The sequence below is a fragment of the Carassius carassius genome, chromosome 13 (genome assembly GCF_963082965.1).
Source record: "Carassius carassius chromosome 13, fCarCar2.1, whole genome shotgun sequence".
Taxonomy (NCBI): Eukaryota; Metazoa; Chordata; class Actinopteri; order Cypriniformes; family Cyprinidae; genus Carassius; species Carassius carassius.
Window position 1 is genome coordinate 25,892,275 of NC_081767.1, and position 24,758 is coordinate 25,917,032.

Here is a 24,758-nt window from a genome sequence, read left to right on the forward strand (position 1 = left end):
GAGACTTCCGCGATGACGTATGCAGCCTTCAAATGCGACCTCTGGAGGACACAGCCACCGAAATGAGACACAGCAATGGTAAAAATATATCATGTGTCCCTTTAAATAAAAAAATAAAAAAAAGTAACAACATAGATGGGTTTAAAACCTTTATTGTCCATTTTGATTCCTTCAGCCATTGGAAGGTCATTTTCATCAATAAAAATCTTAAAACAGGTAGTGTCTAAAATCAATGACATGAAAATAAAATGTGAAAACTGCATTTCAATCACATATTCAAAGAAGCCTCAGCTAAAAATCAAATGAGTGTAACTTTTTTCCCTGAATCATTTCATCTCCACATGCCTCTTTAAAACGAAAACATTTGAAGGTTAAAAGCAGTGCAAAACAACAATCATACCGCTACTGTCTCACTTAAGCAGAGATGACAAATTCCTAGATTTCTTATTACTCTCATGACACATCTTAAGTGTTAAGGTCGACAGTTGGGCTTATACGGATTTGGCAAAGCCCACTCGGTTATTCTCTCGATCAAACACAGTGTAGTACTGCCCAATGAACACATCACCCAGAATCCACAGGGGTCCAGCGGGGGGTGGGATATCCAGGCCCATGAATCCACTCAGACAGATCTCCATTCCAGCCTGGCTTTCCTGTAAATCACATACAAACACAAAGAGATGCCATCTTTAAAATGTTTTTGTGATCACCAAGAAACGCTTCAGTGTTTGCTCAAACAATACTTGGCTAGCTGCATGTGATTTACAAGAAAATAAATCTCCAGGTACATGTATTTTTTTTTATATATCCTGACTCATGCACAACCTTGTCAAAAACAACACCTCAATTTCACAGCTCTGCTGATGCAAGGTACCACACCACAGCAACAGCACTTAGGTGACAAACTAGGACTGACCTTGAGTATGTACTGTTCTCCGGTCAGTGAGTAAGACTTTCCACCCAGGACGAATGAGATGGTGGGAAGTGTGGGCACTTTTTTACAGTCTATCATATACTACAGAGAAAACGAGTTTAGTTAGAGAACATTATCAAATCATTATACATTTCAATAAGGAAGCTACCATTAATAACAACTTGCCATGCATGAATACTTTGTTGACCAGTCTTGTAAAATTTTTTTTTTTTTTTATAAAACTAGATATTTTTAAGGTACGATTTTTGTTTAAAAATTTAATACTTTTATTCAGAAAGAATGCATTACATTGATCAACAGTGACAGCAAAGACAATTTTAATATTACAAAAGATTTCTATTTCAAATTTAATTCGCTGTTCTTTTCAAGTTTTTTATTTCTAAAAAAAATAACTGAATAGATCTGAACAGAAATCTATTCAAGTCACAACACCTCAATGTAGAATTATAAACATTAGAAGTTGCATTACCTCTCCCTGCATCAGAGGGACTGCACCAATAGCCTTCTGCAGGGCTTTGATTTCAGCAGCTGGGCCGGTGATCAGAGACGTCCCAGTGTCCACAATGGCTTCACATCCTCCTTTACACAGAGTCAGCTCAGTGCCGATGCTCATGCTACACAAACAAACACAGAGCACTGTCAACACTAGATTACTGTCAAAGGGATTTTTTGCCTTTGGTTGGTTCAGTGGTAAAATTCTTGCCTCTCACATGACAGACCAGCATATTTCCAGACCAGTAGTTTGGTCAGAATCGGTTGATAATTTGAAATTAGACACCTTCTTGCCTAAAATTAAGTTTCCTGGCTTTAATTTATAAACATTTATATAAAAAAATAAGAACCACTGCATTACACAATACAAAGACCCAAAAATCTCTTACGCATCCATGTGAATCTGCCAATAGGCCTGTCTGCTGATGTCCACATAGTTAAAGTCTCCAGTGTAATATTTGGGGTCTGTGCCTCCAAGGAGCAACTCACCACCAGGTTGGGTGTCAGGGTTTCTGTCAGACAAATAAAACAGGGTCATCCACAGAAATCAGGCCTGAAAATTACTGCATCAAATGCATGTTTATGGCAGGCTGACATGTAATTATTCATTTCATAAAAATCTTGGACCGATGAGGATGGCTTAAACAAATGCATGTACCTGTTCAGGTAGAAAGAGAAAATATTTTTCTCTACTTTCTTCTGGCTCATCATCATGTCAAAAACAGGAGGAACCCCATCCACAGAGATGCGAGGATAAGCCATGCCGAGAATACCATCAAACTTGGCTGCAATGAAGGCTACTCCTGGCTGTTTGATAGCTTCTCCAAATATCTGCTTCTCAACTACAATATCCCCAACCTAAAAGAGAAGTAACAGTTTGGTTTCTTTCAACACTTCAGGTGACAAAAAAACAAACAAAAAAAAATGATGATTCCTACCGTGCATGTGTCCTGGCTGAGATACCCAGACAAGCTTCCGGAACCATACTGTATGGAAAATTCAGTCCCGTTCTTCACATAGGTGCTTGACTTGCCCCCATTGTATTTGTGATGAAGCACTACAGGGTTAAAAGTAATTCTTCAGTTAAATACTTTTTTTTTTTAGTATACACACAGTGCTCCAGCTGTATATAAATACACAATATAGTAACAGTATTTATCACACTCTTCTAGCTACTGTGTCCAAAACTCAAAGAGACCAATTATTGACCTTATATTTCGTGTCAGGGCTTTTATCCTTTAGCAGAAAAATGGCACTTAAATTTGAACTAAAAGGTAATAAATTTAATATATGCATTTAAATGCTTTTAATTATATATTAGGCATAGGCCTTCAGGCTGTGTTTACTGTTAAAATGAATTTCTAAAAAGTGCAAAATGTGGGCAAGTAAATTTTATGCCACATCCATCCATGAAGCATCCAAATATTCACACCAAGTAAAGCATTTAGGCCTTGTCTGATTTGCAAGACTCTTGTACTGCAAGAGTTAAATGCACCACTGAACTACTTTGAAAGGGTGAGATACAATCACTGACAAGTTCTTGTTCAGACTACAGGAACAAACTTGTTACAAGTTCACTAAAATGAGGCCACAGAGAACTTGAGCAACATTTGGCCACACTGAAATGGATTCTTGTTTTAGCAACAACAAAAAATAATTGCTTTAAAATGTGTTTACAAAGTTAATTGTGGTCTAGTCTGAAAACACAGAATGAAACAATATAAAAAAAAAAAAAAACGAGTTTCCTTAAACCTGCCAGTATATGTTGTTCTTGACATCAAAACAACTATTTTACAATACTATAACGTGTGTGTGTGTGTGTGTGTGTGTGTGTGTGTGTGTGTGTATTTTACTCTTACCAATTTAAAGGCAACACTGATCTGATAATACTGTAAAACTGAAATAAAATTCCTAGGCTCTCTGTGGACTTACAGCAGGCAATATCAGTCAGGGAACAGTGGATTGATGGCACCCACAGGTTGGAGGATCCTGTGTCAAACACCACAGTGAAGGTCTGGACAGGAGTGCCAAGACCAATCTCTCCATAGTACTGAGCCTGTAAACAAAAACCCTCAAATCATTCAAAATTCAATGCCACAACAGACAGTAGTAGAACTAAAACATTTTCACACAAGCTTAGAATTACTAGGTCTTTATGAAAAAAAGAAAAATGCATGCAGATATTAATAATTCACTGTGAACTTAAAATCTGAATTTCATTTTCTTTAAATGCAATAAATGTCACAAGGTTAATTCCGAACTAAATATCTCATTTTTACAAAGTTATTGATATTCCAATTTATTACAAATAAACGCCAACCTACATTTTTTTAACAAATGTAAAGATTACCAAAAAAAAGGAAAGAAATAAAATAAGAAATTTAGGACAAAACCTCTTCTTGAATCATTATGTATATCATACAAACATTAATGTGATCTTTGACACTAAAGAACTTGCATCAATTACCTAAGCCTGTCAAAGAGGATTGTTGTTGCTTATTGTGGTAGATGTATTATTTGAGAAGCATGACAAATAATCTCATGACCAGCTGTCTGACACAGTAAAACAAACCATCATGCTGTCCATTAGAGCTTATTACAGGAAATGGACCAGTACCTTATTTTTTTTATTTATTTTTTGCTGAATAAAGACAGAACAGGTTTCAAGTTCACTTTTTCCTACTGTCAGTCACATTTTAACGGACATAGTGAAATTTATTAATCATATGATATGATTAAGCAAATGGACTGTAGGTTAAACTTTAACAACTGCTTGTCCTCATTTTTGCAACTTCCTGGATGTACAGTACAGCTTTGTACAAGCGCTGCGGTCAAAAAGAGTGCAGACATTCACATGCCTCTAATAACAAATACACTGATTTACAATACCACCACACACAACTTAGTGATCTTCTGAAAAACAAAAAAAAACAGGCCAACTAGTGATGTTTGGTAAATGATTATAGGCTATTGTTATTAAATTTGCTAGATTAATGCGGATTCATGTACGACAACACAAACAGCAGAAATGCCATTAACAAGCAGTACTCACATCAAGGTAGTTCTTGAGGGTTTCTGGAGTGGGACCATTACTTGCTGGGAATCCCAGGTTGTATTTCAAGGGTGCAGAAGCAGCCACAAGCTCCTCTATAGCTCTGCCAGAGTCACTCAGTATCCGTCTGATGGAACGAAACTTCTTTAAAGGAATCCTGGAGAGAAACAGACACAGAAACATCAACATAAAGTGTGCAAAGTTCAGCTATCTTACAGGCATAACCACATCCCCTGCAGCGAACTACAAACATTCTCATGCGAAAAGCAAGCCAAGTCTCCTTTCCACCCTCTTCATCATGCCGAACTCAAGTTTTTAGATAACGCAATGTCATTTGATTTGAAAAGGGATGGGGGAAAAACTAAACAAATGTAAGCTGGGGAAAAAACTTTGCCAATTGCTCTCTATGCATACAATGCAGAGATAAATAATTTCTTTAAATGAATTACTTGATTTAATTACTCACTCACTGCATGTATATGACAAGATGTGATGCAATAAAATCTGTGTTTTTTTTTTTGGACTTTGGGTGGGGAGTCAAAATGAATCTAATACAGTGCGTTACTTTCAATCAGGTCAATTTCTAACATTCAAAACAAGAACAAAGCAAAGGGCTTCCACCATAAGAACTGAAATCAAGTGATTAATGGCCATGATATATACACAATATCCACGTGTTTTTGAGCCAGCTGGGGTGAGATCTGTCAGCTTAAGTGCACTAAATTGGATTCGGAAAGGTTGAATTTTAAAGGGCCCTTCATACTTACCTATAAACAGATTTCAGTTTCTGCCGAGTCACAAACGATCAATCTCTGTCTAAGTTAGTAGGAAACCTACAACAATCCCTGGGTACTTTACAATGGTTCACGAAAAGTTTTCAGAGACAACTATTGTTTGTTAAATTACAGGATAATATAAAAAAACAGACTAGTCCCAGTGAAAGAAAAACAAAGCTCGCACTGTGTGGTTTAGCTATAATGGTCGGATTGTGTTGTTATTGTTATTGTTAAGTTTGTTTGTTCGACCTTACCGAACAATCGCGTCGGTCGTCCACAAAAAGGCAGCAGCTAGCAGCAGACAGGCGATTCTCATGTTGGCGAGCCGTCAGGACTAGTTAAAGCTCCTGAGGAGTAGTATATGTGTTGAGAGAGTGTTGTAGTGTGCGATCTATTATGTAGGACAAACGGCTGCAGTCAGCTGACTGCGATAGCGCTGCCGGGCAACGCGTGCACACAGTCATGTGATGGTGCTTTGAAGAATGTCACGGCTGCGCTGGTTTCTGCGCAATAATAGGGGAATAGTTGTTAGATTAAGGGCGTCAAAATGTAATTAATCGTATTACTTTGTGTTCGTAATAAATTTTATAAATAAAATTAATCACATTTTAATTAAACCGAAATGTTAAATGTATGTAATATAAATAGATGAACCAACTAAATATCTAAATATTTTTATATTAATACAAATTGCTAAATAGCTACATCTAAAATAATCATACATCTGATAAAGCTGGAATTAAATGGTGCTGACTTGGTTGACACTGGTCCTGATCATTTATTTCCGATTTCCCCTATAAATGTAGACATAATTTGCAGACATATTTGCATTAGCTAAAACTGTGGAGGACTAGGAGAGACACTTAAATTAAAGGAATAAGTTATCAGTTTAGTCTTTCAAACATAAAAATTTAAATAAGTTAATCACATTTAGATGGACTAATTAATAGAAAGGACCATTTTTATTTAATGTGTTTTAATATTTGTGATATAATAGGCTATTACACATTTATTATATTACTATGTTATTGGTTTATTTAACTACGTTTTAAAACATTATTAAATAAGCAGACAATTTTTAATGTCAGTTTATTTTCCGATTTAAAACGGATTTATTGTTTTATTTAACTACATACCATATCATGAATTTAAAAAAAAATAATAATAATGTAAATGTCTATAAATTTGTCGATTTAAAAGTTATTTATTTATTTCCATTTTATTTTTTAATTATTAAATTGGTGAATAACAATAAATATTGAAAGAAAATTCACACAGATCTATTACACAGTTGAAAAATCTATGAAAGTGTAGCCTACTCATAGGAGAATAAGTTCTCCAAACGCTAAACAGAGAAATACTTGCGTGTTTTATCACTGTTTCCCTTATAATTACTTAATAAGGACAGATGATTTCCTACATCTTATTTATTTAATATATTATTTAAACATTTAAATTAATGCTATAAATTACATGCGACTTCGCCGTTTTACCGCTGGATGTCAGTGTGATCTCGATCATGTCCTCACTGCAGTCTGAAAATGTGATGAGGGACTGGCAGCACAGCAGAATCTACACATTTTTACAGGTTTGTGTTCTTTAACTTGCTCAGCATAACTCAGTGCTGAAATATAAGACCAAATACCCCTTATCACTTTTCACGTCCCCAACATGGGTGTCTTGAAGTAAATATGTAGCACTCTCTCCAGTTCATTGCAACCACTACTATTTACTCAGTCCATTACATAAGCATTCCAGAAACAATATGGTTAAATCTATTACTAAATGTTTACATAAGCATTTAATAGCTGGGTCCTTGTTTTTGGGTTGCATTTTTATTTCCCACAAGCTATGATTTACAGACACTTACTTTATGAGCAATAATGCTACATTTTACAGATGCACATTCCAAATAACTTGGAGGGATTCATATAATGTGAACTTGTACTGGGCTGTTTTTACATTTCAGTATTGTGAATCTCATGTCAGCTGATTTTCAGACTAAAAAACACCCACATCAAGACATAAACAACATAAAACTAATTCAATGTATAAAAGATCATTTTGTTGGAGGGTATATATTTATTTATATTGATATTTTGATTAATAACAGTATAAATGGCCAGTTTAGTTAATCACATGATACTTTGTGTAAACATTTATCGATCCAAATGATGGGTGAGTTAAAAAATATTAATAGAGACAGTTTCAGAGTAACTGATTTTTATTTTTTCTTGTTAATGTTAACTATGCATAAAATCTGTTGACATATAGCTAGCAGATCTCTTGATGTCAGCTGTAGGTAAGTGGCTGTTTCTGGGCAGTTCATGTTGAAAATAACACTAATGGACTGAGTGTCACATGCATCCTTCAACCTTGGCTGTAATGAAGCCTTAATGATGCTGTCAGTCTGTTTAAGTGTTTTACTGTGTAACTATGATGTGCATTTCACTGCTGAAATAAATGAAGGGGGTGATAGCATTTTGTTCACATGAGCTTATGTTTATTTGATAACTGAGCTGCATAATTTCAAACAGCAAATGTGTAAAGCATTAAGGAAATGTGCAGCAGTCGTTCAGTTTATCCTTTAAAAAATCCACAGATTTCTTCTACAACATGAACATTAAACATACAGCATATTCACAAACTATATACATCCACATGCCACTGTTTAGGCAAATGACAGTTGAGGCAAAGACACTATGGGGCCTATGAACTGTTACAATGCAGAAATAAATGGCAGCTGGTACATCACTGTTCCTATGCATTCATAAAACCAGGTCTAAAACAGAAACACATTCAATAAAATTCCTTGATCTCATTATTGTTAAGATCCATCCAATCTAAAAGGTCCGTTTACATGTTTATTCATGTCATGTTTTACAGTGCTCCACAACATTTGTACAATACACAGCATGACCCAAAAGCATACAGCTTTTTGAGGTCATGAATAGTGACAAAGTTTCAGAAAAGGCAAAACACATTTGATATAATCACATCTCTTTAAAGGTTTCACCTTACAAAATTTCCAACAGCTGTCTCAGACTAAAATGAGCCAGCTCACGTTTGAATACGCCAGCTCAAGAACATTATGATATCATACATTTATAGATGCATATATTCCAACACCTGTCTTGTATTTAAGAAGATTTCCTTCAGAAAAACATATCATAGTTTGAGTTCAATGGGCATTGGCTTCAAAACAAAGAGTGAGGATTGTGTTCGAAAACTGAGAAGGCAAGGAAGTGCACTTTACCTCTGGATTAAACAACTGCTTTTATCAGAATATATACAGTATAAACTTTTATATCTACCAAAAGAACACAGATTACATTCAATATCAAAGTTCCATAAGGTGCTATTATACCTTGCACATTTTTGCTAGAGCTGACACAGGGCAATGATGTCAGATTGTTGTCATAGCACTCTCAGTGATGACTGAAAGGTGATTGGTCCTGTCATTCTTCACAAGAGATTCAGAATAATTGTTAGAGAGAGAGAGAGAGAGAGAGAGAGAGAGAGAGATGGGGACTGCTGTAACATTACATCAGAGGGTTGTGGCTCACACCATTTGTCCAATTAAAATCACTTGAAACATTTTGTCAACACCCCTACCAGAGGAGCATCTCTAAGAAATGAGTCCTGGCCCAAACACTACGGTATGTTGAGGTATGTAGGTGACCCTTTCAAGCACTGAACTGTGAAAAGAGCAAAAAACAACCGAAATCCAGTTGTACTATTATAGAAAGTTATATATCTGACAAATACTGCAGCAGTCACACCAGCCTGCTTGAGGTCAGTATCAAACATTACATCCAAGAGTCCAATATGTGACTTCCAAATCTTTGAAATGAACGTTCCGCTAGGACAAGCGCCATTCTTGAGCTTAAAGAAGATTCATATGTACTTCACTAAACTAAGTTTCTTCATCAAAAATAAAAAAGCAACTACAACAACAGAGGAACAAAAAGAAAAAGAAAACAAAAAACCAGAGCAAAGTCTGAGATTTCACACATTTTCAATCAGTACTTATATGCCATTGGATGGCGAGACATAAAGAACATAAAAGTTGCAGACAATTGGATTTTCATTCAAATCTCTCAAGGAATCAGTGCAAAAGGCACTGGCTGTTACAATGTCCCCCATTCTCCCTAAAAAAAATAAAGATAAAGCAATTTGTTTTGAAATTTTGAATCCTCATAATAATAATGTAAAAATACACACACAAAAAAAACAGCCTTTGCTTGGAAATCCTTAGAAACACTATAGTAAATAGTGACAATTAAATTAAGAGAAACAGATAAATAGCAATTTTACAAGCAGACTATTGTGCACTCAAAGGTCAAACGATCAGCTTCATGTACCATCATTTTCATTTCTTTGGGGCTGATGAATGCCATTACTCTCTGAGCCATGATGATCCCCAGACACAGAGGAGGCCAGGTCAGCCTCGTTGGACAGGTCACCATCGGGAGATGGCGGCTCGTCATCTTTTAAGGATGCTGCATTAAATCCAGAGGTTTTATCGGTGGGTGCACTGGGGAAAGCGATGGCAGCAGCAGCTGCGGCTGCTGCGGAGGTGTGTGTGGGAATCCCGGGGTAAAACCAAGGGAACGGGGTGGTCAACGCCGCCGCTGCTGGATACACCAACTTCTCCAAGTGACTCTTATCAAACAAAGGCATGTACGATGCTGCAGACGGGTTTATGAAGTAAAACGGCATGCAAAAAGGAGTTTGTTGTCCACCAACACCCGTCATTCCAATTAAAGAGTTCATTAACGCCACGTCCGGCCGGGTGTTGGCGGAATCTGATGCACCGTTTGCGGACCAGTTCATTTTGGCTTTTTTGGTGACACGTTCATCTCCGAACTCCTGCTTGATCTTTACTCCTTTGGCCGTGTCACATCCTTTCTCGAATTTTCCATCGCCTTTCTCTGCCTCTCCTCCGTATCCGCTGTCGGTGTCCGTGTCGTTCTCGTTAAGCTCGAGGTTCTGAGTCCTCTGGATGACAGGGACGCAGTTGGCTTGAGTATCTCTCTGCGCGTCCCGCTCTGGAGCGTCGTCGCCTGGCAACGGCTGCTGCGGTATCCCCGCGCCCAGCTGGAACTGTGCGGAAACTTTGTGTAAGTGGTTGATGAGTCGCGTGCACATCTGCTCACGCGCCGTCCAGTTCTCCACCTTGTTCATATACTGCAGGACTTCTTTGGCACATGCTTGAAAGCCTGAGTGAAAGGCGTCTAAGTCAGCCTCGAGGGAGGACTTCAATGATCGCTCCCCTGTCATAAAATAGAGACAAAAAGTCCTGTCATACATTTTTTTTAAATAACATACAGACAGACGGACAAATAAACAGATAGATAGATATTAAGAACTCTACATATAAATACATGAAACAATAAAGTGATCTGTAAAACAAGATATATAAGCAGCATAATTGAAATAAATAGCATATGCATAATTGCAGCTATATGTGCATCTATTTTTGTTAAAGTACTGTACTTTAAGCTCCATTTACTGTTTTACTTGATGTGGTATTGATGTTTCTATGATTGCATCGTGTGGGTTGCACATTATGTAATTTACCGTTCTGTAAAGCGACGATCTTCTGGTGCTGTTGCTCTGTGACGGCTGTCAAAGCGTTCAAATGCTTCAGCGTCAACTCAAGAACTACCGCTTTTTCCAAGTGACCTAGAGTCTATAAGACAATACGATCATTTATCATATTTGCCCACTTTCCTGCTTTCCTTATGCGGGTGAGCTAAAATTACAAAACACATTTAAACTAGACCAAACACAATTCAAGTGACTTAAGTTACCGTAAGTTTCAGATGTTCTGGTAATAAATCTTTCAGCTGTCCAATACATTCATTTATTCGGTCCCTCCTCTTTTTCTCGATCAGTCTGTGTGGTAACTTATACGCGTCCTGCGAACAATAAGCATTAGCCATTGCAAAAAGTTCTTAAAGTAATAATTATCACTCGGATTATTAAAAACTAGCGACACAAAGTGTTACGTAAACTTGACGGACATCACGTTTCCATCACGGGTCCACAGTTTGCTTACCTTTCCTTCCTCTCTCTTCAACCCTCTTTTGGATTTGCACATGTAGAGAGACGAATATTCAACCCTAAAAAAAAAATAAAAATAAAATAAAAAAATAATATTTTTAAAAAGCCAATCTATTATTTTCGCCACCAACCTCACAAATTAAAAATTAAAAAATAAAAATTAAAAATAAAAAACGTTAACAATTGTTGCGTTAATTAAAAATCAAAACAACATCAAAATTACCCCAAGAAATCCGCGTGATCCAGGAACTGTCTGCCTTGCATTCTCGGTATTCTTTCATCCATAACTTTGTCCCCCTTTCTTGAGTAGCTCTTTTAAAATCAGGTTTCGTTAATCCAGTGCCAGCGGAGCAGCAGTGCGTTGTGTCCGATATCGCGCAGCACCTCTGAATGACGATGTGTGCGCGCGCTTGCCTGAGCTCAGCTGCCACTTTGCCCAGTGCTCTCGCGCACTCACCGCGCACGCGCGCCTTCACAGGAACCGCGCGCTGACTCACGTGTAAACTGCACCAGCTCTAGAATCCGGGTATTTAATGGGCTTGAAAGTTGACAGTTTATTGCTGAAGAGACGCCGAAAAATAAAACCACGGCATATCGCTCAGACGCATTAAAATATTTGTATTTGAGGTCTCAAGCATGACATCTACACATCTAAATGTAAAATACCAAGATATGCTACTTATATAATTTACAAGTATTTAATATAAATAAAGATATATATTAGACATGTAATTATTATATATAATACTAGTTAGAATTATTAACCAGTGAACTTACGTAAAATGAAAACGTTTTGTTATTAAAACACCATAGTCTATTTTTTATTTTCCCGTCTTTCCAATTTGGGACTTCCCTAAAGATCTTCATACTAAGTAAACAATGATTTAAACATTTATTAGCCTAACTTGGCTAAAGGCTATTTTTTTTTTAATCTTGCTTTTATTTTTTTATCATTATCCCTATTTGTCTAGGCTGATAATTCATATCTTTGGGGATAAACATAATTATGCTTCAGCTCAGAAATAGTATTATTATAAAATATTATTATTATATTTATTATTTGATTAATATTTTATTATTCGTTGCAATCATGGACTAGTAATCTCTAAAAATTTGATTTTACCTGAAGTGTTTACATTTCATCAATATATTTTAAAATTAATATATTTAAAGATATGCATATAGATTACCTGCTATATTTCATCAGTTTATATATATTAATATTTTATGACAAATTTATTTGCAGCTTTAAAATGTGAACTTTTCTGAAGTTCAGTGCAGCATGTTTAGCTTGAACTAACATCTAGATCCACTGAGATTGCTTTGCCTACATGCCCTCTGAAATGGGGTGACATAACACAACAGCACATAGAATAAGCTCGCAGTATAGTCTGGCTGAAAATAGATCACATTCTGTCAATATCCAGCCTTCAGATGTAGCCATTACAAGATTATAAATCCGTTTACCCAGCATACTCTATATAGAAATATAAAAATGAATAGAGTTTTATGAAAGGTCTAGGTGAATACAGACATATTCATTATAAGAAACATGACCTGCATATAGTTAGAGACTTTCCGTAATCAACCCAAAGTGAAATTAACACGTAGCATATCTGCACTCTCTAACAATATTCATAAGAGATTAACTGTAACCCGCTCACATGCCTGCGGGTCACGTAACTTCATCAAAATCATGTGACTGACTTCACGCTGTTATGAATAGATTGCACAGTGTGATACAGAAGGTAGCGGGACTCAAGCACTCTGCCACATGTTTGCCAGAGACAAGAATTGTTTCTGCTCTATTAGATCCCTGTTTCCTGATTAGTTTCAGTGAGACTAGAAGTTGTCGTGTGTTGGAGTCCCCCTTTATGTCTTCCCTCTCCTTTTCAACCCTCCCTCCTTTCCGTCTCCTTTTCTGTGCTCTATATGTGGCTCTTGTGGAATCTGCTCCAAATGTTTTCCATATTAGTTCAGAGTCCTTTCTGATTCTGAATAGCAGGGATCGCGTAGGGAGAGAAGCCTCCAGTGAGGAGGGAGGGGAAAAGCAGGGCAAGGGAGCAGTCCAGCTAGAGAGAGCAAAAGAAACGGCAGGCGAGAAAGAAAAGGAAGGACAAAGAGATAGAGGGCAAGTACAAGAACGTCCAGTCGGCCTCAAAGGAAGATTAAGAACCTCAGCACGAGACAGGAGGAATTATGGGGTCGGGGACGAGTCCGATGGGGTCGACTGGAGGAGGCAATGCAAACGCTGGCAAGGAGAAGAAGGGACAAGCAGAAACTGGAGGCTCAGTGCTGGAGGAAGCCCAAAAATGTTGTGGCTGTCGCTTTCCTTTGCTGGTCGCTCTGTTACAGCTTCTGCTGGGCATCGCAGTAGCTGCTGTGGCCTTCCTAATGGTTGCCATTAGCTCCTCTCTGCTGCCTAGGGAGACGCCCCATTGGGCCGGCATTATTGTAAGCTTCCTTTTGCTCTTCATCTACCTTTCCCTCAACTCCCAGCATACCTTGTTTACTATTTCAGGGCCATGCATGAGGCCGTCTCATATCAGATCCATTGGCCACACTGCCATACTGTACAAAAGCATGCATAAACAATGATACAGAGAGCATGTATGCATGTCCAAAATAACATATTATTGAAAACAGTGAATACATTCCTAAATAGAATTACAAGTTTTAAAGCTGACATAAAATTGTCGAATGAGAATATCATGTTGCAAGAAATCTGGAAAAGAGTACAAGCTTATATGCTAATCAGTGGATTTTGCTTGTTCAGCAGTGGTTTACAGAGTGTTCGTGCTTCTCGCTTTTGCTCAGAGAAGTACAGTATCTATTCACTGAAGCCTACAGCAAAAAAAAAATGTAAAGTTTAAAAGCAACCCGTTACTTAAGATAAAAATGCTACTAAAAATGAGTCAGCTGTATGTTTTTATGAGAATCTTTATAAATAGAAAACAATTCTTCAAAAGATTCAAAGCAATCTCTTTGTGCAGACATGCATTTCTTTTCTTTTCTCAATTAGCATAGGTTTTGTATTTTTATATATATATTTTTTTTACAGATTGGTAGTAGGCTCATTGATCTAAGCTTATGCACCTCAGTTTTTGAGTGAACATTGCCCAAATGATAAAATTAACATTTACATTTATTCATTTAGCTGACGCTTGCGACTTACAATTTCTATATATGTCAGAGGTCCCACACCTCTGGAGCAACTAGGGGTTAAGTGTTTTGCTCAGGGACACATTGGTGTCTCACAGTGGATTCAAACCCAGGTCTCTCACACCACAGGCATGTCTTATCCACTGCGCTAACACCACCCCCAAATTTAAAAATTTTATTCATTTATTTATTGGTTTTAAACATGACATCATGCATAAGCTCAGATCAATGAGGACTATGGTCAATCACTTACAAAAAGAAATACAAATACCTGTGATAATTAAAAGAACACGAGGTGATAAAAAAAGAGAATTTTTATAGAATATTGCTCAACATTCTTGTCTGATCTCGATAATACAGTATGTTTTCTATGTAACTTTTTCAAAACGTTTGAACAAGACTGTGTCAAGCAAAGATTTAGTTGCTGGCAAATACTTTACTGTTAGGTCCCATTTTTTTGTTGTTGTTAATTAACACATTAATTAATATTGAGTGATGAGCAATGCGTTTGTTATTTAATATTCTTTGCTAATGTTAGTAAATAAAAAATACACCTGTTATTTGTTACTTCATATTAGCTGAGGTCCATATTAACAGAATATAATTGTTAAAAATATAAATGTAAAAAATATTAACGTAAGTAAATAGTGAAAATAACATGCTTCAGAAATATTTTTAATAGGAAGTTCATGGTAACCAAAGTAGTTAATGTTAAACGTATAACCTTATTTTAAAATGTTACGAAATTGGCTTTCTTTTTAAAAATTACATTTGAATTTCTTTTCATTTGTAATTAACATTTCTAAATACTATTTGCTACTTCCGTTCAACAAAATGTAAAACGCATTCTTTGTTTAATTCTGAATGCCACACAAAACCCAGTATATAACTGTTTCATTGTGTCAAACATTAGCTATTGTGGCAATAAAACATAAAATAATGTCTTTATGAGATGGCTGTGTTGGATACAAACATTCGAATTCATGGACGCACATACTGGAGTGATAATGTAGATCAGGGAGCATCTCAAGTTCAGGCTTCACAAGACCAGTGCTGGTGTTCCTAGAGAAAACGCTGAGGTCACCAGGACTTCTCTGCCTCAGAACCTGGGAAAAACAATCAAATTAGATACCACACGCTAGTCACAAGACTCCAATCATGCTGAGAAAGAGAGCAGGGAAAATGGAGAGAGAGAGAGAGAGAAGAAAAGACGGAGATAAAAAGCGTGAGAGATAAATATATCTCAGAGGGTGGGGGGTCAAGCTATTCAGTTTGCAGTGGCAGTCACTATATTATCAGATGAAAACTCAATGCAGAGTTGCACAATGCTGATTACAATAAGGGTTATGGTTGGCTCATAACAAGTCTGGCAGATATAGAGAACTTTGGAGGTCTGCTGCGCGGCAAATAAGATTAGAGCAACCCAATACACTGGGATGTGTTCATGACAACAATGGCAACATTTTCAACAACAGACTCTGAGAGGCACATGATCACCCTCCAAAAGGCCTAATAAAACTTAGCATGTGATTGGATCATATATTGTACATTTGGGGTCTAAATGACATTTTAGCATTTTAGCACTTCTGGTCCGTTTTATTTTTTTATTTGGTTGTATTGTATTTAGGATTCAAATGTTGCGTTCATTTGTAAAGATTATCATGATAAACCAAACATGTGAGAATCATAAACATTTGTTTGTCACAGAGCTAATTTTCTGCAATAATCCAAAAGCCAATGGAAAAATCCTATTGGGTTTTTGTTGAGGGAACCAGGGTGATGCTAATTTCCGGGTTGGCCTACAAAGATATGTCATCACTGCAGCACTCTATAAAAATACTCTGTGTTTTGCAGATGATTGTGGTTTCTCTGCTGGGATTTGTCCTCTTCTGCATCACCAGAATGCCTGATGAGAGAGCGACGACTCAATTTATTGTAAAGGTAAAAAAAATTTAAAGTATAGTTTTTGGATGACCTGAGAAATAGGATTGCACCTCATATGCAAATGCTTTTTCAAGTGGACTTTAAAACATATATTTACTTCTATGGTAAAAATATAGTAAGGTACCCAGTAACAGGCCTAGAATTAGTTTATAATTCTTCATATCATTGTATTTTAAAATAACAATTCATTCAGAAATTAAAACCATTTCACCATGTAATGATCATTTACTCACCCATATCATTCCAACCCACTATTATTGTTTTTCTTCCATGCAACACAAAAGGATATGATTTGTGCAATGTCCATGCAGCTCTTTATGCCATTCAACAAAAACATCATAATAGTTTAATAAAAGTAGCCCATATCACTTTTCAGTCTATATTCCAAATCTTCTGAATGAATTAGTGATGCTCCTTTGAGTCAGTTGTTTTCAGTGGATCATTTGAAGTGGTTTGTGGCATGTGCATTTATTTATTTTTCCAATTTGGTTCTCCAGTAAACAAATCGCCTCACCGAACTGAGATGCTGTTCGAAATGGACTTATTCAATGAGTGAGCTGATAATAAGATTGAATCTGGGATTTGATTTATGTTATTTTTTATCTTAAGCTGACTCATGTCTTGAATCGACACCTTTATTAAGTAAATGTAAGTGGAAAAATTGGCTAATTGGAAGTTCTTTGTTCATATCAAGCTCATTGGAATGTGTGTGCCAATGACAAAATCTAAATTTCAGGTCAACGGTTTCGTTTGCTGTAATTAGGCATATTTTTTGTATTTAAAGGACCATTGACATTTCTGAGTCAAGAAGTCAGAACATTAAGCTGGTTTTAAATGAACAAGAATAGGCATTTTAGTCTATTTAAATCTGATTTCCATTGCCTTGCCTTAATCACCACAAATGACTGTAACCCCTCTCTCACTCCTGCCAAGCTCATGTACTTCTTCCTGTGCACGATGGGGATGGTCATTTCTGCAGTGGTCATTGCCTTCCAGTGCTACCATTATGCCCTGACTAAAAGCTACAGCTGCAAGGAAATGGGGGAGAACTGTTTGTGCACTCTGGACCCTGAGGATCCCATCGCCCGCACCTTCATCTACAGCGGTGTGACAGACTGCAGTGCTATCGTAAGCACTCTACCCATGTATTACCTTCTGCAGATGGTGCTGAACCTGGCTCAGGCTATCGTCTGCCTGGTGGGGGCCTTCCTCGTATGGAAGCACAGGTATCAGGTGTTTTTCGCTGGGCTTCAGACGGGATCTCCTTCTACCCAGAATTGGCAGAAAGTTTAGGGCACTGAGAGATTTCTCTGTAGAAGTAAACATATGGAGTGTGGGAGTGTTTGTGCCTTTAGAGAAGAAACTGTTTGCTACAGTGTCTGCCATACTGGGAGTTTTATGCCAGGCAACCTTTTATCAAAGCAATTGAATGAAAGTCTGTTTCTATTGCCATATTATAATATTTCCAGAAGTTTTATGCAATCTTTAGAGTTATTGTATTTTTCTACATTGGCTGTTTGAAAACTTACACTTGTTGAGGTTAACGGTTTATTTTTATTTATAAAACCAGTGAGTGACACACAGAAACCCCTGACATTTAAGGAAAATGAGTAATGGCATGCATGAAAATGTATTTAATTTCCAGTATTACATTTTGCTTGGTCCAAAAACAAAAACACCTTAAAATGCAATTATTCACACAAATACCTTTTACTCTTAATCTAGCTTCAGGTGTTTATTGTCATTGTTTCAGAGACAAAATTCCTGGTGGTTCATGAGAATACACAGGAGCAACAGTCTTTAACATTTCTTAGATGAAATGTGATTTCTAAAATATAACACCGTGTACACAGCAGTCAGAAATAATAGGTGTGTCCAGTGACAAGGCTCGACGGACTTGTGGACTGAAGTCACAGTTCATGCAGCCGGTCAGTCAGGGACTGGGGGGGTTCAAAGGGGTACTAAGACAAACAGCAGGTCACTGCCTCCACTTTCATGCAATGGAAGGGCAAATGGTCTTTAACATTTTTATTTTACATAGACCTATTGCATATTTTATATTTGTGGCCAGGTGAAAATTGAGCAAAATGTAAAGCCTGACAATCAAATCAAAAAGCTCTGTTTTTCATCATTAAGTCCTGGTCAATAAAGCTTATAAACCAAATGAAAAAGACAGTGATATGAACACTGCCAACAGGAAGAGAGCTGCCTGAGGTGTTAAAAGAGTCTGTTGCTTTAAAGAGACCTTCAGTCTGGTGTTTGGAAGAAATGCAACATGATGCTTCAGCACAGAAGAAAAAAAATAAAACACCCTTGTATTAAATGTAAGCTTTGTATGACTCATCTTTCCTTTGAGCCGATTTCTAATAAAAGGCATTTACATAACCCTCTCTCATTCATCATTCAGTTGCATGTCCTTTAAAATTATTAACTGAATTTCATATGTATGAAACACAGCAATATTGTGAAATACGAATACAATTTAAAATATCTGTTTTCTATTTGAATATATTTAAAAATATAATTTATTCCTGTGACGGCAAAGCTGAATTTTCAGCAGCCATTACTCCAGTCTTCAGTGTCACATGATCCTTCAGAAATTATTATAATCTGCTGATCAAGAAAAATGTCTTACTATTATTCATGTTGGAAAAAACAGTATTAAGCATCATACTTTTTTCATGATTCTTTATTGAATATTATTTAAAAAATATATAATATTATAAAGTATTTACAGGCACTTTTTAGCAATTTAATGCATCATTGCTGAATAAAAGTATTAATTAAATAAAATTAATTTAAAAAAATTATAAAATGTGAATGATCTTGACAGATTTGGTCACCATTTACTTTCACTGTATAGACAAGACCAGCGTGAACATTTTCATAAACATCTCTTTTTGGATTCCACAAAATAATGTCAAAGAGGGTTTTGGAATGACATCAGGATGCATAAATGGCATAATAAACATTTTTGGGTGAACTATTCCTGTAACAGATCTATATTCTTGTCTCCTCTTCCTCTGCAGCAGAACTTTAGCGAGTCATTCTGTACACTTATTAGATTAAGCAGGAACGCTGAGTCCAATGAAAAATCCCCCTCTGATCTGCAGCATTTTGGGAAAGAGTGCAGCAGGGGTGATCTCTCACCGCTCTGAGACATGCTCATGTGACAGATCTCATCTGCTCTCCGACAAACCAGCATGACAACAACACGCACAATCACATGCAGACCTATCACATGCAGAAAGAAGGAAGGGAGGGTGGTATATTTAGATTAATGAGTGTGTTTATGCAGGATGTTGTTTACTGTGCACATGCATGACTGAACTTTAAAAAAAAGAGGGATCAAATATTATCATCATTAAAACCAATTCAAATATTGACATGCATGCTAAGGGGAGACTGAATTTATATGTACAATAAACCGCATGATAGAACATCAACTAACTGCTATATCCGTGACATTTGTTTCTATTTTATTATTATCATCTCCCGACAGATGAGCGATTAGTTAGTGAGAGTGGCAGTTATCCAACGAACTGTCTTCTCCTCCCTGATGGAGCATTCCAGACGTGCTGGACTGTCTCCTGCTTAGTGACAGCTGTGAGCTGTAATGGAGCCGTCAGGGGCTAATTTTAACCCGTGCCAGAGTGAAGGCACGAGCAGATGCGAGTCTTTGTACTCTCAAGTAACCAGGCAGGGTCCTGTACCCTAAAAACACCAGGAGTTCTGAGCGTTTAGCATTAGATCACTTGCTCACTAGCGGATCCTTTGCAGTGAATGGGTGCCGTCAGAATGAGAGTCCAAATAGCGGATAAAAACGTCACAAGTAATCCACACGATTCCAGTCCATCAATTAATGTCTTGTGAATGTCTTGTGAAATGAAAAGCTGAGTGTTTGTCATCTCTTCTTCATGATGGCGAGCAAGTGATATCATGCTTAATTTCTCCAAATCTGTTCTGATGAATAAACAAATCTATCTACATCTTGGATGGTAAATCATTTTTAGGTAAACTATTCCGTTAAGCAATCAACAGATTTTTTTTTTTAATCTCATGGAAATTACTCCAGAATTCATTATCAAAATCGTACTCCTCAGACTTAACTTCAATTAAACTGTCTTTGATTTCACAAGCTTGTAGATTCATAATTTTAGAACATATTTTTAGAATTACAATAAAATTATTCCAATAATATTACAAGGAAGTAAGGTACAACTTTATCATCTTTTACTACAGATTTAATAGTGCCAACTTAAAGCTAGCAAAAAAAAAAAAACAAAAAAAAAAAACACTATGCGTTTCAAAGCTTAAAGAAAGAACTACGTAGTCTAAAAATACTGTCACATGCTTAAATTCAGGTTACTCTCCTGAACAGTGGTCTTCCACTGGTGGGTCACAACTCAAAATAGTTTATAGGTCTGTTTGGATGGACTCACAGATACTATTATAATGTTAGAAAAGATTTATTTATATTTAAATGATGTTTGTTTCCACAAAAATGTTCAGCAGCACAACTGTTTTCAATATTGGCAATAACAAGAAATGTTGCCTGAGCACCAAATCGTCATATTAGAATGATTTCTGAAGGATCACATGACAATTACATTGTGGCGAGTGGGACGGGGCCGAGGGACGTGGGAACAAGGAGGGAGGCCGGCAATGATTGGGAAATCAGTGGCACCTGCGGCCCACCGCCGGTCTCGAGTCCCACGTAGGAGATGGAAGGATATAAAACTGGAGCGACGACAGTGAAGGACGAGAGAGGACCAGGCCTGGGCTTTTAGTTGTGTTTTGGTTTTTATTTGAGCGCACCAGTCGTCCGTGAGGGGCTGGTGCGCTGTTTTGTGTTTATTTTGATTATTAAAGTTTTATTGTGATTGTCTGCCAGTTCCCGCCTCCTCCTTCTGGATGAATATGAAGGTTTTATCATTACATACATTTTTTTTATAGTATTCTCAATCAATATTACACCATAATGTTGGACGTCTGATTTAAATGCATTGTGCGCTAAACTGTTCTAGTGTTGAGTTGTCATGTCCATTAAAATAGCATTTGAGATCCATTGCTTGAGTGTAAACCTGAACTCTGTACACAGATCTGACAACAGGTGCTTCGTGTCAGCTATCAGTGTGGACACAACAAATTTATCATTTATAAAATGATCTTATCTCCTTGCATAGATACCTAAATATCCCTAAAATAATTGCTTCTATTGTTTCACATAATTTAACCTTCTAAATCTTAGTGTTTCTAAATGGTTTCAAGAGTAGATAGTCAAACTAACCATTGTAATACCACATCTAAACTCTTTATTGTTTTCTGTACAACTTTATATAAGGCAAGCACAAATGTTGTAGTCACATCTCCAACATAAAATACACAATAAAAATGATCATCATTTAAGAGATAAAACTAGCGTTTACGTCTTTGTAGAAGGTGAAACAAACAGTTTCCAGTGTTCACATGATTGTCTGATTATGAGATGAGAATGTTTTCCAGTCTTATATCTTTCATTAAAGTAATGCTGATTTTGAATTATAAAAAATGATTCAATTGTTTAGAAGCACTTTATCTCACCAGTTCTTCCAGCCCAGACTAAAGTCCATTCTGAAGTACAGCAATACTTGTTAATACTTGACGCTTAAAAAGCTCTCCCAAAGACTGTCTGAGTCATCTGGCTTAAGCCTGTAGATATGTGTAGAGTTCATGATTTTACAAACAAACACACTAGGTATACAAAAGTATGTAGGATCTAACCGGACAACTGTCCTGTCAAGATGTACAGTAAAGTGTGATATCACCATGAGTGTAGTGTTGTTCATGGTGTGAACATCAACACCTGTGTGTGAGGAGAGGTGCGATGAGTCCATCCTCAGTGCGCAGGGGTGACTGGATGGCTCATCTGTGATGGTCCCATGAAGCCCAGTCTCTGTTTATTCTTCCTTTGCTCTGTCATCTGTACACGTGCAGAAACACACACACACGCACACGCACACACACACACACACACGCACACGCACACACACGGAAAAATATCCCACAAGGCTATCAGCTCAGTTTTTTTAAAACAAGTAATTTTAACAGTTTGTTAGAGGTTAGTTTGCTTATTATATATAGTTAAAAAAGTTTACAGATCTAATGAGACATTTCAAGTGAATAAGAACAAGCCAGCTTATAACTTACAATGACAAAATGTAAATTGGCATTCCCAGAATTCTCTCTGCGCTAGCGCATGTTTTATGGATTTTCAATGGAATAACTGTTTCTACTTAGTTTTATCAGTTATGCACATTAGAGTTCTACGATACATCTGATGTTGTTGAATTAATGTTTACTGCATTATTTTAGCACCATGACAGTGTTTAATATTTGTATGACACCATGCACCGCCTATAAAGAATTAATTTTTCAGCATCAAAGGCTATATTCATAGCAAACTCAAATGTAACAAGATTTAAAATATTCTTAATTACAATAATTCAAAGATTTATATCGCTAATTTAACAATATTATTTTTACAAACCAACAAAAATAGATAAATGTTTTTTTATTATATTTTCCCTGAAGAATTAAAACATGTTCATTAAAGTAATTTCTGAGTAAAAAAAATGGATTGATTGAATCCAGTGACATTTTGTGGGTAATATCTAGTTATTCAATGGGAATACATAGGGTTGGGTATTTTTAAATCAGGGTGAAAAAGTTCCTCATGCAGTCAAGAATCCACCGTGTTGACCAACAGAAAGTTGCTTGGTTTGAAAGTGAGCTATCCTACTGGCAATAGATAACTGGGCTTTTTGACTGCATATGACTGCACACTGACACAATCACTCAGTTCCAAAACTTCAAGCTGCTCCATAAGCAGCATTTCAGAGTGCACTCCCGATATGAAGGTCATTTCAAATGATCAAGATATTTTGAGAAATATCTGGTGTTTTTTTTTTTTAATCAACATAATGGATGTCAATGACAACCAAAATTGAAGACTTAAGAGCTTAAGATATTCTTCAAAATATCTTAAGCTCCACAGATGAAAAAAGTTTGGAACAACATGAGGATGATGTTTCATTCGCTATATTATTGCTTTGCACCAATATCAAAACAAACTCTTATTCCACACGGGTCACTTTTTCCTTTCCCAAACACACTGGGTTTGAACCGACGTATTTTACTTCATAGCCATTCCAGACAAAGAGAAGGAACTACCAAGTTAACAGTCCTAGCAAGAAAACGGAGGTGGAACACAGTGTTCATGCCTGTTTGTCTGAACATGACAGGTTCGGATTTCGTCTATCGCATTTGAACTGGATCTCAGTCTGGCTCGAACTGAGAGGTGAGGAGGATCTGTTTAATTAGGCCTGGCTGTCAGAGAAGAAATCACTTTAATAAGCTATTTAACATCCAGCACTGCCAGGAGAATTACAGTAAGCCTACTCCTCGTGACTGCCAGGAATCAGAAGGACCACTGGAGGATGTGAGGGGCAACACTGGCTCAGTGGTTTGGATCAACGCCGATTCTCAATGATTGTGCAGTTTCTATGTGTTTACAGCACAGAACAGTTCAAATCTGAAGTCTTAAGGTCAAACAAATATTCAGACTTTAGAGAGACACTTAAGAAAAATGAGCCATGGGGCAGCAATTTCTTTCCAACGTCATCCCATTAGAACCCCAAGTTCTCCCTCTCCCCGTGTCATGTGAATTTGTTAAACTGTTTGTGTGGAATCACATGTGGGCCAGGCAGGTGATGGCAGTGAACCGACACAGCGGAGCACAGCCGGAACATCCACATCGCCTCGGGGTACCACCCCACCCCTGCTCTGACGCACTTCCTCAGCAGAGCCTAATAGTAAACACTTCAGAGGCCTTGTGAGGAAAAAGACTGTTTTGCTCTGTGAAACCAGGCCGTCCCATTGGATGGTGTGCTGTATGTTACCTGTTCTTTAAGCTCAGACAGCTGGGAAGACAGCTGATCCACAAGATTGACGGTGGTGTCCAGCTTTTCCTGCAGCAATCGGATCTCATTCTGTTCGCTCTCACCCTCCGAGCTTACCAAAGACATGGCCCGCATCCGTGGAAACCAGTCCAGATTCTTCTCCTGAAGGAAAGAAAGAGAAAGGTGTGATTTGTTGTTGTTGTTGTGGAGCATTCACCAAACATTTTTAGCATAGGGATATAGCACTATTTTGCAATAAACATCAGCCAAACATTGGATTTTATACATGCACACTATCATTCAATTTGGTAATTAAAATAAATAAATAAATAAATACCTTTATTCAGTAAGAATGCATTAAGTTGATCAAAAGTGACATTAAAGACTTT

At 37.0% G+C, this 24,758-nt stretch overlaps 4 protein-coding genes across 4 annotated transcripts in view; 1 reads left to right on the top strand and 3 right to left on the bottom strand.

The window, feature by feature from the left end:
- Positions 1-136: 136 nt before the first annotated feature.
- On the bottom strand, positions 137-5,698 carry LOC132156222 (cathepsin D-like). Its single transcript, XM_059565131.1, has 9 exons — positions 5,509-5,698; positions 4,479-4,635; positions 3,359-3,482; positions 2,365-2,483; positions 2,085-2,284; positions 1,816-1,938; positions 1,404-1,548; positions 917-1,015; positions 137-653 (listed from the first exon to the last, which is right to left on the bottom strand). The coding sequence occupies exons 1-9, from the start codon at positions 5,568-5,570 to the stop codon at positions 492-494; spliced, it is 1,191 nt and encodes a 396-aa protein (XP_059421114.1). The 5' UTR covers positions 5,571-5,698; the 3' UTR covers positions 137-491.
- A 2,037-nt stretch (positions 5,699-7,735) lies between these two features.
- LOC132156221 (class E basic helix-loop-helix protein 41-like) lies at positions 7,736-11,939 on the bottom strand. Its single transcript, XM_059565130.1, has 5 exons — positions 11,547-11,939; positions 11,319-11,382; positions 11,071-11,178; positions 10,838-10,949; positions 7,736-10,530 (listed from the first exon to the last, which is right to left on the bottom strand). The coding sequence occupies exons 1-5, from the start codon at positions 11,606-11,608 to the stop codon at positions 9,611-9,613; spliced, it is 1,266 nt and encodes a 421-aa protein (XP_059421113.1). The 5' UTR covers positions 11,609-11,939; the 3' UTR covers positions 7,736-9,610.
- Positions 11,940-13,191: 1,252 nt separating this feature from the next.
- LOC132156223 (sarcospan-like) lies at positions 13,192-17,981 on the top strand. The gene is made up of 3 exons (XM_059565132.1): positions 13,192-13,777; positions 16,340-16,426; positions 17,363-17,981. The coding sequence occupies exons 1-3, from the start codon at positions 13,523-13,525 to the stop codon at positions 17,720-17,722; spliced, it is 702 nt and encodes a 233-aa protein (XP_059421115.1). The 5' UTR covers positions 13,192-13,522; the 3' UTR covers positions 17,723-17,981.
- Positions 17,982-22,240: 4,259 nt separating this feature from the next.
- Positions 22,241-24,758, bottom strand: part of LOC132156224 (inositol 1,4,5-trisphosphate receptor type 2-like) — a 92,011-nt gene continuing 89,493 nt past the window's right edge. The window contains exons 56-57 of the mRNA XM_059565133.1: positions 24,370-24,531; positions 22,241-22,391 (exon numbers count right to left, since the gene is read on the bottom strand). Coding sequence (XP_059421116.1) covers positions 22,308-22,391; positions 24,370-24,531 — 246 coding nt within the window. The 3' untranslated portion in view covers positions 22,241-22,307. The remainder of the gene's footprint in view (positions 22,392-24,369; positions 24,532-24,758) is intronic.